Source organism: Salmo trutta, chromosome 14 (genome assembly GCF_901001165.1).
Source record: "Salmo trutta chromosome 14, fSalTru1.1, whole genome shotgun sequence".
Classification (NCBI taxonomy): domain Eukaryota; kingdom Metazoa; phylum Chordata; class Actinopteri; order Salmoniformes; family Salmonidae; genus Salmo; species Salmo trutta.
This window is the reverse complement of record NC_042970.1, coordinates 73,330,639-73,349,709: the sequence shown is the minus strand read 5'-3', so window position 1 is coordinate 73,349,709 and position 19,071 is coordinate 73,330,639. Positions and strand designations below refer to the sequence as shown.

At 43.9% G+C, this 19,071-nt stretch overlaps 1 protein-coding gene across 1 annotated transcript; it reads left to right on the top strand.

Annotated features, from left to right (window-relative positions):
* Positions 1-13,049: 13,049 nt before the first annotated feature.
* On the top strand, positions 13,050-17,588 carry LOC115147343 (Krueppel-like factor 1). The gene is made up of 3 exons (XM_029689544.1): positions 13,050-13,418; positions 13,820-14,744; positions 15,722-17,588. Exons 1-3 carry the CDS (start codon positions 13,341-13,343, stop codon positions 15,895-15,897), a joined length of 1,179 nt encoding a protein of 392 aa, XP_029545404.1. The 5' UTR covers positions 13,050-13,340; the 3' UTR covers positions 15,898-17,588.
* The last annotated feature ends 1,483 nt before the right edge of the window (positions 17,589-19,071 follow it).

The following is a 19,071-nucleotide window of genomic DNA, read 5'->3' as shown; positions in this document are numbered from 1 at the left end:
TGGAACGCTTTCGACACCTTGTGGAGTTCATGTCCCGACGAATTGAGGCTGTTCTCTTTATGTAGTCTTCACAAGTTCATTAATCATATGGGTAAATAGGCTACATGCAGAGCAGACACAATAAAGTAGTGTAATCAATCTGGAGATGCCTTGCAGTACAACACTGACATCTAGTGGATGAGAAGTTGCACTGCCGTCCTGCCATAGATCATATAGAACTTTTATGGACAAGAACAGGGACAGTTCTGAAGCATAATAAAATCAAACTTGAACGCTATTTAAAGTCAAATCAATTGTGCTTTTAACATCATATTTCAATGGAATTCATTTATTTAGTGATATTTAATGTATTTTTTTGACATTTATTAAACAAAGGTATATATCTATTAGCTCTGGTCCATGGCAAGAGTGTGGGTTCCTCTACTAATCTCTACTAGTGAAGGACTGCGCCCTGGACCAGAGCTAGATATTGACTTCAAAGTGGTGATTGTGCGTTTGCTGTGTAAACACGTGCAATAATAGAGGTGTCCACAGTGGAGATGTCATAATACCCATAAAACCTAACGGTCAAACAGGGAAATGGTTCCAATCGGTTTTCCACCCTTCATTTATCTCGATAGGGGATTTTAGAAACACTTAAAATAAGTGGAGGACTCCAAATATGCAGAACAAATCGAGGAGTCCAAATATGCAGAACAAATCGAGGACTCCAAATATGAGGAACACGTATTGATGCACTACTCGCTAATGTCCAGTCCCTAGTTAACAAAGTCGACGAAATCAGGGCAGGAGTTGCTTTCCAAAGAGATATCCGGGATTGTAACATACTCTGTTTCACGGAAACATGGCTAGCTTGGGACATGCTGTCGGAGTCAGTACAGCCAACGGGATTTTCAGTGCATCGCGCTGACAGGAATAAACATCTCTCTGGTAAGAAGAAGGGATGGGTGCATGTTCCATGATTAACGACTCATGGTGTAATTGTAACAACATACAGGAACTCAAGTCCTTTTGTTCACCTGACCTAGAATTACTCACGATCAAATGCCGACCGTATTATCTCCCAAGAGAACTCCCCTCGGTTATTGTCACAGCCGTGTATATCCCATCGCAAGCAGATACCAAGATGGCCATTAAGGAACTTCACTGGACTTTATGCAAACTGGAAACCATATATCCTGAGGCTGCATTTATTGTAGCTGGGGATTTTAACAAAGCTGATTTGAGAACAAAGCTACCTAAATTCTATCAGCATATCGATTGCAGTACACGAGCGAGGAACATGCTCGACCATTGCTACTCTAACTTCTGCGATGCATACAAGGCCCTCCACCGCCCTCCTTTTGGCAAATCTGACCATGACTCTATCTTGTTGCTCCCCTCCTATATGCAGAATCTAAAACAGGAAGCGTTGTGCTTAGGTCTATCCAATGCTGGTCTGACCAATTGGGTTCCACGCTTCAAGATTACTTCGATCACGTGGACTGGGACATGTTCTGGGTAGCCTCAGAGAACAACATTGACGTATACGCTGACTCGGTGAACGAGTTTATAAGGAACTGTATAGGAGATGTTGTACCCACTGTGACTACTAAAACCTTCCCTAACCAGAAACTGTGGATTGATGGCAGCATTCGAGCACAACTGAAAGCACGTACCACCACATTTAACCATGGCAAGGTGGCTGGGAATATGGTTGTATACGAACAGTGTAGTTTTATTTATTTTATTTATTTATTTATTTCACCTTTATTTAACCAGGTAGGCAAGTTGAGAACAAGTTCTCATTTACAATTGCGACCTGGCCAAGATAAAGCAAAGCAGTTCGACAACATAGAAAAACACCGAGTTACACATGGAGTAAAACAACATACAATCAATGATGCAGTAGAAAAAAAATAAGACTATATACAATGTGAGCCAATGATGTGAGATAAGGGAGGTAAAGGCAAAAAATGCCATGGTGGCAAAGTAAATAAAGCATGGCAAGAAAAACACTGGAATGGTAGATTTGTAGTTTGAAGAAAGTTAAAAGTTAAAATATAAATAATATGGTGCAAAGGAGCAAAATAAAATAAATAAATACAGTAGGGGAAGAGGTAGTAGTTTGGGCTAAATTAAAGATGGGCTATGTACAGGTGCAGAGATCTGTGAGCTGCTCTGACAGCTGGTGCTTAAAGCTAGTGAGGGAGATAAGTGTTTCCAGTTTCAGAGATTTTTGTAGTTCGTTCCAGTCATTGGCAGCTGAGAACTGGAAGGAGAGACGACCAAAGGAGGAGTTGGCTTTAGGGGTGACCAGAGAGATATACCTGCTGGAGCGCGTGCTACAGGTGGGTGCTGCTATGGTGACCAGTGAGCCGAGATAAGGGGGGACTTTACCTAGCAGGGTCTTGTAGATGACCTGGAGCCAATGTGTTTGGCGACGATTATGAAGTGAAGGCCAGCCAACGAGAGCATACAGGTCACAGTGGTGGGTTGTATATGGGGCTTTGGTGACAAAACGGATGGCACTGTGATAGACTGCATCCAGCTTGTTGAGTAGGGTATTGGAGGCTATTTTGTAAATGACATCGCCGAAGTCGAGGATTGGTAGGATGGTCAGTTTTACGAGGGTATGTTTGGCAGCATGAGTGAAGGATGCTTTGTTGCGAAATAGGAAGCCAATTCTAGATTTCACTTTGGATTGGAGATGATTGATGTGAGTCTGGAAGGAGAGTTTACAGTCTAACCAGACACCTAGGTATTTGTAGTTGTCCACAAATTCTAAGTTAGAACCGTCCAGAGAAGTTATGCTGGATGGGCGGGCAGGTGCAGGCAGCGATCGGTTGAAGAGCATGCATTTAGTTTTACTTGTGTTTAGGAGCAGTTGGAGACCACGGAAGGAGAGTTGAATGGCATTGAAGCTCGTCTGGAGGGTTGTTAACACAGTGTCCAAAGAAGGGCCAGAAGTATACAGAATGGTGTCGTCTGCGTAGAGGTGGATCAGAGATTCACCAGCAGCAAGAGCGACATCATTTATGTATACAGAGAAAAGAGTTGGCCCAAGAATTGAACCCTGTGGTACCCCCATAGAGACTGCCAGAGGTCCAGACAGTAGGCCCTCCGATTTGACACACTGAACTCTGTCAGAGAAGTAGTTGGTGAACCAGGCGACGCAATCGTTTGAGAAACCAAGGCTACTAAGTCTGCCGATGAGGATATGGTGATTAACAGAGTCAAAAGCTTTGGCCAGGTCAATGAATACGGCAGCACAGTATTGTTTAGTTAGTTAGTTATTCCCTCCATAAGCCAATCAAACAGGCAAAACGTCTGTACAGAGACAAAGTGGAGTTGTGATTCAACGTCTCAGACACGAGACATATGTAGCAGGGTCTACTGACATTCACGGATTACAAAAAGAAAACCAGCCCCGTTGCGGACATTGATGTCTTGCTTCCAGACAAATTAAACAATTTCTTTGCGCGCTTTGAGGACAATACAGTGCCACCGACGCGGCCCGTTACCAAAGACTGTGGCCTCTCCTTCTCCATGGCCAACGTGAGTAAACCATTTAAACATGTTAACCCTCGCAAGGCTGCCGGACCAGACGGCATCCCTAGCTGCGTCCTCAGAGCATGCGCAGACCAGCTGGCTGGTGTGTTTACAGACATATTCAATCAATCCCTATCCCAGTCTGCTGTCCCCACATGCTTCAAGATGGCCACCATTGTTCCTGTTCCCAAGAAAGCAAAGGTAACTGAACTAAATGACTGTCGCCCCATAGCACTCACTTCTGTCATCATGAAGTGCTTTGAGAAACTAGTCAAGGATCATATCACCTCCACCTTACCTGTCACCCTAGACCCACTTCAATTTGCCTACAGCCCCAATAGGTCCACAGACGATGCAATCGCCGTCACACTGCACACTGCCCTACCCCATCTGGACAAGAGGAATACCTATGTAAGAATGCTGTTCATTGACTACAGCTCATCATTCAACACCATAGTACCCTCCAAACTCATCATTAAGCTTTAGTCCCTGGGTCTTGACCCCGCCCTGTGCAACTGGTTCCTGGCGGGCTGCCCCCAGGTGGTGAAGGTAGGAAACAACATCTCCACTCCGCTGATCCTCAACACTGGGGGCAGCGCCTCTTCAACCACAGGAGGCTGAAAAAAATTGGCTTGTCACCGAAAACCTTCACTAACTTTTACAGTTGCACAATCGAGAGCATTCTGTTGGGCTGTATCACCGCCAACTGCAACTGCACCACCCACAACCGCAGGGCTCTCCAGAGGGTGGTGCGGTCTGCACAACACATCAAGGGGCTAAACGACCTGCCCTCCAGGACACCTACAGCACCCGATGTCACAGGAAGGCCAAAAAGATCATCAAGGACAATAACCACCCGAGCCACTGCCTGTTCACCCCGCTTCCATCCAGAAGACGAGGTCAGTACAGGTGCATCAAAGCTGGGACAGAGACATTGAAAACCAACTTCTATCTTATGGCCATCGTATTGTTAAACACCCATCACTAGCACAGAGAGGCGGCTGCCTACCTACAGACTTGAAATCATTGGCCACTTTAATAAATGGAACAGTAGTCACTTTAAGAATGTTTACATATCTCGCATTACTTATCTCATATGTATATACTGTGTACTGTATCCTACACTATCTATACTATGCTATATATTTCATCGTAGCCGCTCTGTCAATGCTCATCCATATATTTTATATTTATATATTTTTATCCCATTCCTTTACTAGATTGTTGTGTATTAGGTTTTGTTGTGGAATTGTTAGATATTACCTGTTAGATACTGCTGCACTGTCGGATCTAGAAGCATAAGCATTTCGCTACACTCGCAATAACATCTGCTAACCATGTGTATGTGACCAATACAATTTGATTTGATTTGATTTTAAACACAGCCCTTATATTAAGTGTTTCTAAAATCTCCTATGGGAAAAATGAATGGTGGAAAAACAATTTCCTTGTTGAGCGCTAGGTTTTATGGGTATTATGACTCATACTGTGGTACTCTATGCCAATACTTATTGATTTTGAAAATAGATTGTTGAATCTAACAGTATGGATTTTACCATCTTATCGATAACCTAAAGCTCGCTCTTGCTTGCCGCTTTCTTGATAATTTGCACAACACAAAATTATTGAAAGCACAGTATTTTTCCTGGCATTTGTGGATGCTCTTCTCATCTAAATAATTTGCTACATTTTGTTAATTTAATAATTTGTTGCTCTCCTGCGATGTAATATTTATCATCCAAATGGATGATAAAGTCATCACGGAAACCTTTCCTTCCGTAAAGGACTCCAAATATAATATCAGACACTATTTCATTAGGGGGGGAAAAATATTGACCGATCTTTATTGACTTGGTCACTAATTGGCAACAATTAGAGTTCATGTGTCTCCAGGAGCTGGGTGGAGTGCCTACTCACATCACCATCAGACACATTAAAGACTGGATGATGGAAAAGTCCAGGACAGTCTTCCTGGAAGAGGGAGTCAGACTTGCAGTGTAATCTGATAGAGCTAAATGGTATGTGTATGTGTTAACTTGTCAGAATGGGTGTCAACATTGATGAGTTTAGAAACTGTTTGGTGACAGTGAAGAGAACAAATTTAAGTTTTAAAGTTCATTTATAACAACTTTCCTGCAATTCTACACATTTTGCCATGGGGGGAGTCAAATGTTTGCCGTTTTTAATGTGATAACTGATGATCAATGGGTTGGTAATTTGACCATGCTTACTACAAGTTTAGATAGCTGGCCGCTAGACTAACTTACCAATCTAAAACAAAAAAATCTGACATCGAGTGACTGCTGTCATAACTCTCCTGTGATGATCTGAAGGATCAGGTTAGAGTGGGTCCGCTCTACAATGTGCTCTGTCTCGTAGAGGGGGAGAGCGGGAAGTCGGCTGTTTTATGGTGGTCGTAAAATACGCTGCCTATATGCTCTGTGGTGTTCGAGTTTGGAATGTAAACTATGGAACACAGAGAGACACTTGGACATCAAAAGTTTGAATAATTAAACAATATTTGTATTTTTGGGAATGTGGGAATGGTCCGTGGGTATTTAAAGAACAATCCTGTCAAAGTTGTTTTATTTTGTGACATCAGAAAGCAGTAGCACAAGATAACGGTATCTCTGGAAGTGTACATTCCTCAGTTATTAGTTTTCAATCTGAATGTTGTATAAAATGAATGAGTAAATATAAAACTATTTGTGAAAAGATGTAATATGATGTTAGCCTTCTAAATGAGAAAATTGTTCTTCATATAAATGTTTTAACCAAGTCAGTGGCCACGCCCACGTGACCAGACATCACATTAGGAGTCCTGGAACCGCCCCTTCTTCCACAGAGTATAAAACCCACCTCCGACTGTCACGCCCTGACCATAGAGAGCCCTTTTATTTCTCTATTTTGTTTAGGTCAGGGTGTGATTTGGGTGGGCATTCTAGATTTTGTAGTTCTATGTTCCATTCTATGTTTTCTATTTCTTTGTTGTTTGGCGAGTATGGTTCCTAATCAGAGGCAGCTGTCTATCGTTGTCTCTGATTGGGAATCATACTTAGGCAGCCCTTTTTCCCACTTTCAGTTGTGGGATCTTGTTTTTTTGTACAGCTCAGTTAGCCTGCAAAACGTGAGGTTTGTTTTCCGTTGTTTATTGTTTTGTTTTAGTGTTCTGAGTTAAATAAAGATAATCATGAGCACTTACCACGCTGCACCTTGGTCTACTCCTCACTACGATGAGCGTCACAGAAGATCCCACCACAATAAGACCAAGCAGCGTGGAATGGACCAGTGGACTTGGAGGAGATACTGGACGGGAAGGGACCCTGGAGGCAGGCTGGGGTGTATCGCCGTCCTAAAGAGGAGATTGAGGCAGCAAAAGCGGAGTGGCGATATTACGAGGCACTATACCAACCACTAGGGAGGGGGGGGCACACGGGGAGATTGGCAGAGTCAGACCTGAGCCAACTCCCCGTGCTTACTGTGGGGAGAGTAGGACTGGTCAGGCATCGGGTTATGCGGTAATGTGCACGGTGTCTCCAGTGCGCAGCCACAGCCTGGTGCGCTCTGTGCAAGCTCCCCGCAGTGGCCGTGCTAGAGTTGGCATTCAGCCAGGATGGATTGTGCTGGCTCAGCGTTCCTGGTCTCCGGTGCATCTCTTCGGCCCAGGTTATCCTGCGCCAGCTCTACGCACGGTACCCCCAGTTCGCCAGCACAAACCAGTGAGGCCTGTTCCAACGCCCCGTGCTTGCCGGGCTACGGGGAAGATCCAGCCAGGACGGGTTGTGCCAGCCATACGCTCCAGACCTCCAGTGCGCCTCCACGGCCCAGTATATCCTGCGGTAGTTCTACGCACTGTGTCGCCAGTGCGCCTCCACGGCCCAGTATATCCTGCGGTAGTTCTACGCACTGTCGCCAGTGCGCCTGCACAGCCCAGTTCGTCCTGTGCCAGCGCCCCGCCCTTGCCGGACTAAAGTAAGCATCCAGCCAGGACGGGTTGTGCCAGCCCCACGCATCAGGCCTCCAGTGCGCCTCCCCAGTCCGGAGCCTCCAGCGACGTTCCCCAGTCCGGAGCCTCCAGCGACGTTCCCTAGTCCGGTGAGAAGTGTTCCGGCTCCACGTAAGAAGCCTCCAGTGATGATCCATGGTCCGAAGCCTCCAGTGATGATCCATGGCACGAAGCCTCCAGTGATGATCCATGACCTGGAGCCTGTAGTGATGATCCATGGCACGAAGCCTCCAGTGATAATCCATGGCCCGGAGCTTCCAGTGATAATCCATGGCAAGAAGCCTGTAGGGATGATCCATGTCCTGGAGCCTGTAGGGATGATCCATGGCATGAAGCCTCCAGTGGTAATCCATGGCCTGGAGCCTCCAGTGATGATCCATGGCACAAAGCCTGCAGCGATGATCCATGGCATGGAGCCTGCAGCGACGGTCCCCAGTCCGGAACCTCCTGAGACGGTCCACAGTCCGGAACCTCCTGAGACGGCCCACAGGCTGGAACCTCCTGAGACGGCCCACAGTCCGGAACCTCCTGAGACGGCCCACAGTCCGGAACCTCCTGAGACGGCCCGCAGTCCGGAACCTCCTGAGACGGCCCTCAGTCCGGAACCTCCTGAGACGGCCCGCAGTCCGGAACCTCCTGAGACGGCCCACAGTCCGGAACCTCCTGAGACGGCCCGCAGTCCGGAACCTCCTGAGATGGCCCGCAGTCAGGAACCTCCTGAGACGGCCCGCAGTCAGGAACCTCCAGCGACGGTCCGCAGTCAGGAACCTCCAGCGACGGTCTGCAGTCCAGAGTCTTCAGCGGCGGTCTGCAGTCCAGAGCCTCCAGCGGCGGTCTGCAGCCAAGAGCCTCCAGCGGTGGTCTGCAGCCCAGAACCTCCAGCGGCGGTCTGTACCCCAGAGCCTCCAGCGGCGGTCTGCAGCCCAGAGCCTCCAGCGGCGGCCTGCAGCCCAGAGCCTCCAGCAGCGGCCTGCAGCATAGAGCCTCCGGCGATGATCCACGGTCCGGTGGTACAAAAGCAGATGGATCAGTGGGCGGAGCGGGGGCTATGCCCCGAACCGGAGCCGCCACCATGGGTAGATGCCTACCCGGACCCTCCGGAGTCCGCACCTTGGGGGGGGGGGGGGGGTACTGTCACACCCTGACCATAGAGAGCCCTTTTATTTCTCTATTTTGGTTAGGTCAGGGTGTGATTTGAGTGCATTCTAGATTTTGTAGTTCTATGTTCCATTCTATGTTTTCTATTTCTTTGTTGTTTGAGGAGTATGGTTCCTAATCAGAGGCAGCTGTCTATCATTGTCTCTGATTGGGAATCATACTTAGGCAGCCCTTTTTCCCACTTTCAGTTGTGGGATCTTGTTTTTTTGTACAGCTCAGTTAGCCTGCAGAACGTGACGTTCGTTTTCCGTTGTTTATTGTTTTGTTTTAGTGTTCTGAGTTAAATAAAAAATAATCATGAGCACTTACCACGCTGCACCTTGGTCTACTCCTCATTACGACGAGCGTCACACCGACAAAATTTACATTAGATCAGAAAACATGAAGTGGTGGCTACATGTTGAAATGGTTGGCAACTGTGCCAAAGAACAAGACCAGAGAACGTGGAGATCATTCCCACGTTGAAATGGTGAAGAAATCTACAAACGAAATAACAATTATTCAGACTACAGCTGTTTAAATACTTTAGTCAGGGAAACGCATCCGATCTAAGAACATTTCCGAATGGTAGTCTGAATTATCCATTCTAACAACATACGACTTTGATCTCCATGACTATCCAGCAGACGGACCGGCAATCGCAGAGAGGGACAACAAAGGCAGACACTTGTAAATATGTAAATTGAAATTTATTTTTGAATGAGCAGTTGTTCATGTTCAAAGTATTAGCAATTTCTATGAGTGTAGTAATCCTCCATGAGTTTCCCGCTTTTGAGCGGTCCCCACCCCCTTTCCTTTGTCTACCAAGCCGTCGTATCGGTTTCGTCCGCTAGGGACTTTTTCTTTGTATCATGTTGAAACCAATGTGTGACTATTTGTGTGTGTGTTTATGTAATTCTGTGATTTATTTTAAGTTAGTTAGTAAATAAATAATTGATCCAATTTGTATGTCGCCGATTCATGATTCTATGCTAGGGTTCGTGCAGATATCCAAGGGTTTGCGACGTTCAGTAATGAGACTAATGAGGTAAAATTCATTAATAAGCGACTGTTTTGATAAATTATGAAAATATCTGAAGAGTTATATTCAGGAAATTGAAACTCTATAAACAACATGTTCCCATGGTGCCTCAACTTCCTAGTTAATTAAAGTTACATGATTAGTTTAATTGTGTAATTAAATTACACATAGAGAATTGATTTGATATTATACAGTCTTCACATTTAATGATAGTCAACGACACGACACTGCTGATGCACAACCAAATTTCGAAATTGCACCTTATGCACCTATTATTCTAACTCTCAACAGTAAGTTGAGACCCTGACTGTATATAAATATATACAGTACCAATCAAAGGTTTGGACACACCTACTCATTCAAGGGTTTTTCTTTATTTTTACTATTTTCTACATTGTAGAATTTTAGTGAAGACATCAAAACTATGAAATAACACATATGGAATCATATAGTAACCAAAAAAGTGATTCTTCAAAGTAGCCAACATTTGTCTTGATGACAGCTTTGCACACTCTTGGCATTCTCTCAACCAGCTTCATGAAGTAGTCACCTGGAATGCTGAAACTGGCTCTCATGAGAACCGCCACAGGAAAGGAAGACCCAGAGTTACCTCTGCTGCAAAGGATAAATTAATTTGCGTTAACTGCACCTCAGATTGCAGCCCAAATAAATTCTTCACTGAGTTCAAGTAACATACACTGAGTTCAAGTAACATACACATCTCAACATCAACTGTTCATAGGAGACTATTGTGAATCAGGCTTTCATGGTCGATTTTCTGCAAAGAAACCACCACTAAAGGACACCAATAATTAGAAGAGACTTGCTTGGGCCAAGAAACACGAGCAATGGACATTAGACCGGTGGAAATCTGTCCTTTTGTCTGATGAGTCCAAATTTGAGATGTTTGGTTCCAACCGCCATGTATTTGTGAGATGCTGAGTAGGTGAACGGATGATCTACGCATCTGTGGTTCCCACCATGAAGCATGGAGGAGGAGGTGTGATGGTTTGGGGGTGCTTTGCTGGTGACAATGTCAGTGATTTATTTAGAATTCAAGGCACACAACCAGCATGGATACCACAGCATTCTGCAGCGATACGCCATCCCATTGGGTTTACGCTTAGTGAGACTATCATTTGTTTTTCAACAGGACAATGACCCAAAACACACCTCACAGGCTGTGTAAGGGCTATTTGACCAAGAAGGAGGAGAGTGATGGAGTGCTGCATCAGATGACCTGGCCTCCACAATCACCCGACCTCAACCCAATTGAGATGGTTTGGGATGAGTTGGACCGCAGAGTGATGGAAAAGCAGCCAACAAGTGCTCAGTATATGTAGGAACTCCTTCAAGACTGTTGGAAAAGCACTCCTCATGAAGCTGGTTGAGATAATGCCAAGAGTGTGCAGAGCTGTAATCAAGGGAAAGGACGACTACTTTGAAATATATAATATTAAAGGTATTTTGATTTGTTTAACACTTTCTTGGTTACTACATGATTCCATATGTGTTATTTCATAGTTTTGATGTCTTCACTACTATTCTACAATGTAGAAAATAGTAAAAATAAAGAAAAACATTTGAATGTGTACTGTAAGTTTGTCCAAACTTTTGACGTGTACTGTATATGTTTTTATTTTGTAAGCCGTAAAACCTGATCAGAACCCGGACAATGTCGCCATGGAGAAAGAGCTGTTCTCTGAGCCCCTGCCAGAGTCATTGACCACAGCCTATTGTCTGCAGTTCGGCCCCAGTGTAAAATTCATGAGGATCTACAAGAGGGCGTTTGGCCAAGACCACCAAGTGGCCAAGCACAAGCTCTATTGGAGGTCAACAAAGCTCTTTGTGGACTTTGATGCCACCTATAACATTGAAAACATAAATGCCCTCAACGGCTGCATGGAGGTATATTTGAACCTCTACCCGGAGGTGAAGCCTTTGGAGGAGGAAGATCTTCAAGAGGTAGAGCCTCTGGGGAAGGAGTCTCTATAGGTGAAGGCTCTGGAGGTGGAGAAGGAGGTGGTGGAGTAGGTAGTTGAGGGGGAGGTGGAGAAGGAGGTGGTGGAGAAGGTAGTTGATGTGGAGGAGGTTGAGAAGTAGGTGGAGAAGGACGAGGTTGAGAAGTAGGTGGAGAAGGACGAGGTTGAGAAGTAGGTGGAGAAGGACGTGGAGGTGGAAAAGGATGTGGAGGAGGTTGAGAAGTAGGTGGAGGTGGAAAAGGATGTGGAGGAGGTTGAGAAGTAGGTGGAGAAGGAGGTGGAGGTTGAGATCAGGTTTTTCAGAGGAGTTTGGACATTTCGGACCAGCTCTTCCAACCTTCCCAAGGATGACTGAGCCCCACCTGAGCTATCTGCATCTCACACACACACACACACAGCAAAACATTAGATATATTTGCATAAAGCAATACTTGCAATGAAAAAAAATTGAATTGCTTGGAAAATATGAACATTGTGTCCTTGAGCTTTTTTACATTAATATAATCTGATTATTATTACAATTCATGTGTACCAATACAGTACATTGAATTTTATTACACCAATGATAGCACCAATTCATGATAATGATGATGCCATAATATAAACAGTATTTGTAAAAAGTGGCCATATGGCATTCATAACAAACTGAAGTGTAGCTCCTTTCTAACACAAGGTTTTTCCCAAGTAACACTCCTCTGTAGACGTAAAGTGAAAGATTGTAAAAAAAAGAGTGAGAGAGTCTTTATCTGTGTATGGAGCAGTCAGCAGGGACAGGCAGTAGTCAGCAGCACCATTATCTGTTGTCAAACAGGGGCCTCTCTTGGCCCCCATGCACACTGATAAACACAGCCTAGCACATAATCACCTACTAGACACACAGGTCTTCTCAGAACCACATGTCCCAGAGGTGTGTGTACTGCTCAATGTGTGTGTAGCAGTTTTAGTAGTGGGGGAGGGGAGTTTGAGTTGGTTCATGAAGCTGAATGAAGAGGCGATTGCCAGTATGGTATTCTGCTTGCACTGTACGCCATAACATGTCTGAGAAACAACAATTCTAATACACTTGAAATTACATTTTCAGTTGTTTTGCGCAAAACAAAGTGCATAACATTCATTAGCTAGAATTACATCTGTTTATTGTTCTTTTTCAATTCTCTTTCTTTTTGGAATTGTTTTGCTGGCCATAGATTTCTGCTCAGGATCCAAAAACAGGGAGGGGTAGCGAGGGGGGAGATAGCTTAACTGTTCATTCACTCTTTCTCCTGGTTAAGAGGAGAGGACTGGAGTAAGAAAAGGAGTAGGCATAGAACACACACACACACACTTACGTCCCACCCCCCAACAGTCATCAGAAGATACATGAACAGAGAAGATTTGAAGTCACGTTCACAACTGAGAGAGAAAGAGGGGGGGATACGGTAGACGGGTAGAATGGAGAGACGACAACTGTAAAAAGAAAGTAGGCTACTTGGCATGTGGAATTGGATAAGAGACAGGTGTAACTGTTTTCAGGATGACTGGTTACTTACAATTTGAAATAGTCTAACCATTGTGAGATGGTCATGTAAAAGAAAATACAAACCTCACATTATTGTCACCACTGTAACCTGTGTAAAGTTGACGTCTAACTCGAACTGATCAGATGGCTGGGACACAAGCTGCTGTGCTGCCATCCTTCAGCTCCTTCTCAAACTTTGTTCACTCTAATGACAATATGAAGGTACGTATTCCACCTGTTACTTTTATTTGGTTTCTACATTTTGCTGAAACAATAAAAAGGGTTGTCACTTGTATAACTTTGTTTTAAGCGGGTGAGTCTTGGGGCTAATAGCAGAGTGTCTAAATGCCATCAACTTTTCTTTGAACAAAATGTTTTGACTCGCAATGAAGAGGCCCTGTGAGCACAGCCTCATATCCCCAACACATTTAATACAATACGTTTATTTAAGATCTGTTCAAATATCAAATGGATTTTATTTTAAAAGTTATTACAAAACTAGGATTTAATTATAAAATTGTTATTTTAATTTGTTAGTGGGTGTTGTTTGGTTATTTCCATATTTATGTGAAGTTAGTAAGAGAGACTCGATATGAACTGATGTTTTTGTATTGTCACACAAGGTGTGGAAATTTGAGGATGGCGCTCTCAGTCTGGACTCTCAAACCAAGAGGACGTCACCTGGCAACACCAGTGACCAGCAGCCAGTTCTTCCTCACCTGGACGATGAAAGTGAAACCTCATGGGACATGGAGTTCTTGTTGTCTGACTGGAGCAGCCCATCACCTGAGCTGAACCCCTCTCTGGACTACAACACTCAGCATCTTCCTCAACCGGACCAAACTGGACTCTACCATGATGGAGGAGGGGTGTTGACGGACCAAATAAGTCCAGACAGGCTTCATATGGGCAGCAGTAGCCTGATGGTTGAGCTGCTCACCCCCTTGGAGACCATTGGTTCAGGCATACCAGAACTTTACAACCAACAGGTTCGGTCATCATCATCATTATCATCATTCCCCATTCAACCAAACGTGGACCAGTATGGTTTCAACCCCGGAAGCAACCAGGAGAGACATGGCAGAGATAGAGCCACTGCTGTCCTCACTAAGGCCAAATCATGGGACTTTGGAATGGGACACTATTACCCCCAACAACACACTTCCATGGTGACGTTTCAAGATGGCAGATTCCTCCAAGCCCCTGTCTCCATGACAACCTCTATGACCTCTGAATCTCGACCCCACCACTACAGCTTCCTCCAAAACTACCCCCACCACCTGGGTCTGTACCTCAACCAGAGAGACTACAACCTCCACGGCCACCACCACCAACAAGCCTCCTCCAACCACTTCCCCTACTCCCAGCACCAGCAGCCCCACCTAGCTATCACCTCCTCAAGGGTTCCCCCTGGAGGCTTGGAGGGGAAGAACGGCTGCAGGACTGTGGTGAAGAAGAGAGCTGCTACACACAGCTGTGAATACTCAGGTTGTAGTAAGAGCTATACCAAGAGCTCCCACCTCAAGGCTCACCTCCGCACGCACACAGGTAAGAATACATCAATTAGAATACATTACACAGGTAAGAATATATAAATGTATATAAATATAAATAAATATATATATATAAATATATTACACAGGTGAGATTAGAACACATTACACAGGTAAGAATACAGATATTACATTACACAGGTAATAATACAGATATTAGAATACATTACACAGGTAATAATACAGAGATTAGAAAACATTACACAGGTAAAAATACAGAGATTAGAATACATTACACAGGTAAGAATACAGAGATTACATTACACAGGTAATAATACAGATATTAGAATACATTACACAGATAAGAATACAGAGATTAGAATACATTACACAGATAAGAATACAGAGACTAGAATACATTACACAGATAAGAATACAGAGATTAGAATACATTACACAGGTAAAAATACAGAGACTAGAATACATTACACAGGTAAAAATACAGAGACTAGAATACATTACACAGGTAAGAATACAGAGATTAGAATGCATTACACAGATATTGAGGCATTAATGCATATTCTAGGGATTAGAATACATTACGGCTAATAGGCAGAACTGCATGATGGACAACTTCATATGGATGAATAATGATTCATGGTTTTTAGTAGTAATGGCTATTGAATAGAAAACGTCAACCTGATCCTTGGGACGTCCCAACTCTGACGTCAACCCATTGAAGTTGTTAAAACAGTTAAGGAAAGGGTTAGGGTTAGGTAAGGGTTAAGGTTGGGTTAGGGTTAGGTTAAGGATAGGGGTTAGGGGTTAGTGTAGGGGTTAGGGTATGGATGTCCCAAGGATCTTTGATTGCATTAACCCTATTGAATAGGATACAACTTACACTATGAATTCTCAACACATTTTATCAACAAATGCAGAGGGACTACAATTGCTACGGAGTGTTTAAAACAAGTCACTTCTGAGCCAACTGATTTTGACACTGGTTGCTTTTGTGTGCTATTAATTCCATAGGGGAGAAACCATACCACTGTACGTGGGAGGGCTGTGGGTGGAAGTTTGCCCGTTCGGACGAGTTGACCCGTCACTACCGTAAACACACGGGTCAGAAACCCTACGCGTGTCTGCAGTGTCAGAGAGCCTTCTCCCGCTCAGACCACCTGGCCCTGCACATGAAGAGACACACATGATGAGAGGAGTGGAGGATGGGTATGACTGGGGCTGTGTGAGATCCTACACACTAATATGTGTGTACCTGTATACACACACTCTCCACTGTCATTCTGGTTCTCATTCTCTCTCTCTCTCTCTCTCTCTCTCTCTCTCTCTCTCTCATTGTCTCCTATCTCTCTTTCTCTCTCTCGCTCACTAATCTAATCAACACACGCGGTGCACACGCAACTACTGGGCAGAGTAGTGTTATCATGGATGAAGAGGAGACGTGACTACTCAAAGATATACAGTGGACACACACACGTTGTCCACACACTATAAACAGCTAAAGTAACGAAGAACCTTACAGTTACAGACTGACTTAACACTAAAAATAAACATTTACATTTTAGTCATTTAGGAGACGCTCTTATCCAGAGCAACTTCCAGGTAGAGTTAGGTGGGACAACCACATATCACAGGCATAGAAACTACTCTTTTCCTCAATAAAGTAGTTATCAGCAAAGTCAGAGCTAGAAAGGCGGGGGTGGAGTCAGGAGCAAGTGTTGGTTCAGGACTTTTAGATTTTTTTAATGTTTCTTTGGGGTGGGGGGGCTCGAGGTGAGGAGGGGGATTATTTAAAGTACTCTTTGAAGAGGTAGGGTTTCAGATGGTTTCTGAAGATGGGCAGGACTCTGATGTCCTAGCTTCAGGGGGAAGATGGTTCCACCATTGGGGTGCCAGGACAGAGAAGAGCTTTGACTGGGCTGAGCGGGAGCTGCCCTCCCGTAGGGGTGGGAGAGCCAAGAGACCTGAGGTGGCAGAACGGAGTACTCGGGTTGGGGTGTAGGGTTTGAGCATAGCCTGAAGGTAGGGAGGGGCAGTTCCTCTTGCTGCTCTTCCAGTGGAATGCATTCTGGAAAGTAGGTTAGATAGAACATTAGCACCCAAAATGTATACAATGTTCAAAGAGTAATACAGGCTGTGTCACTGGGGAGTGTCATTCTGGCTGAAACATTGTACAAGGAACTTCATACAAATATGGGTTGTTTCCAATATCCAACACTATATTTATCGATCTTAATATTTCCTGTAAATTATCTAAAGATTTTTTTTAAATTAAGGCTAAGATGTTTCTTGAATTAAGGTTGAGATTTGGTTAAGATATCAACTTTTCATGTGGTAAAAGTTGCTAATGTCTTAATTTCACGGAGACAGATCACCTCAACTGAACCACATTGAACATACACCAAGCAGATCAATTTTGTATCATTTCCAATTGAATAAATGTATTTCTTTGCAAGGCTTTTCATATTAATATAATTCATAACTTCATACTTTTTATATCACTTTGGTAATTGAGTGCTTTAAACTTTTCTCAAAAGTTTTATTTGTATAATTTGCAAATTTTAATACATTTATTTGACTCTTTGTTTGTTTCTAACTTCTAAGTTATCTGCAGTAAAATGCAAGTTCATTTAATAAATGTGTACACTTACGAGTGAAGCGCAAATGTATAATTTAACCACTAGGTGTCTCTGTTCTATAGGGATATTATGAAGTGATAATTTTTTTACCTTTTTAGTCATTTAACGGACACTCTTATCCAGAGCAACTTAGTTCATGCGTTCATCTTAAGGTAGGTAAGACAACTACATATCACAGTCATAGTAAGTCAAACTGTTCCACAATATCAGCAAAGTCAGAGATAGTAACAAAAGATAAGTGTAAGTGTTAGCGAAAGAACGTATACACTGAGTGGACAAAACATTAGGAACAGCCTCAATTCGTCGGGGCATGCACTCTACAGGGTGTTGAAAACGTTTCACAGTGACGCTGGCCCAAGTTGACTCCGATGCTTCCCACAGTTGTGTCCAGTTGGCTGGATGCCCTTTGTGTGTTGGATCATTCTTAACACACACACATCAAATATTTTTTTTTTTTTTGTATTATTTAGTATTTTTTTACGAGCCCTTAACCAACAATGCAGTTCAAGAAATAGAGTTAAGAAAATATTTACAAAATAAACTAAAGTAAAAATGTAATAAAAGTAACACAATAAAATAAAAGGTTAGTCATGGTAATTTGTACATGTAGGTAGGGGTAAAGTGATTATGCATAGATAATAAACAGCCAGTAGCAGCAGTGTAAAAACAAAGGGGGGGTTCAATGTAAATAGTCCAGGTGGCCATTTGATCAATTGTTTAGCAGTCTCATGGCTTGGGGGTAGAAGCTGTTTAGGAGCCTTTTGGACCTAGTCTTGGCGCTCCGGTACCGTGGGGTAGCAGAGAGAGCAGTTCATGACTTTAGTGACTGGAGTCTTTCACAATTTTTGGGGCCTTCCTCTGACACTGTTTAGTAATAGGTCCTGGATGGCAGGAAGCTTGGCCCCAGTGATGTACTGGGCCGTACGCACTACCCTCTGTAGCGCCTTACGGTCGGATGCCGAGCAGTTGCCATACCAGGCGGTGATGCAACCGGTCAGGATGCTCTCGACATTGCAGCTGTAGAACTTTTTGAGGATCTGGGGACCCATGCCAAATCTTTTCAGTCTCCTGAGGGGGAAAAGGTGTTGTCGTGCCCTCTTCACGACTGTCTTGGTGTGTTTGGACTGTTCATTTCTAAATATCTGTCAGGGATTTCGTCATCGTCAGACGATATGGCGAAATCATCGTCGGAAAAGGAAGACCAAAATGCAGCAGGACTGTGTTTGTTCATTTTGAACATTTATTAACTCAAAATGAATACCAAAAACAACAAAACAAACTCACGATATACTGACAGTCTTCTCAGGCTCATACATGCTAGACAAAGAACAATCTCCCACAAATGACAAACACAAACAGACCCTAATATATGGGACTCTCAATCAAAGGCAAATAGACCACACCTGCCTTCAATTGAGAGTCCCCACCCCAATTAACTAAACATAGAACCAGACTACCTAGACTAAACATAGAATTACATGAATCTCAAACAGTGCCCAAAAACCCCGGAATACTTAAATCAAATGCCCTTACTACAAAAACACCACCCCGAACCACATAAACCAAATACCCTCTGCCACGTCCTGACCAAATTACAATGACAATTAACCCTTATACTGGCCAGGACGTGACAGTACCCCCCCCTAAAGGTGCTAACCCCGGAAGCACCTAAAGAAAAACAAAACCCCAAACAACAAAAAAATCCCCCTAAACTAAAGGGAGGGA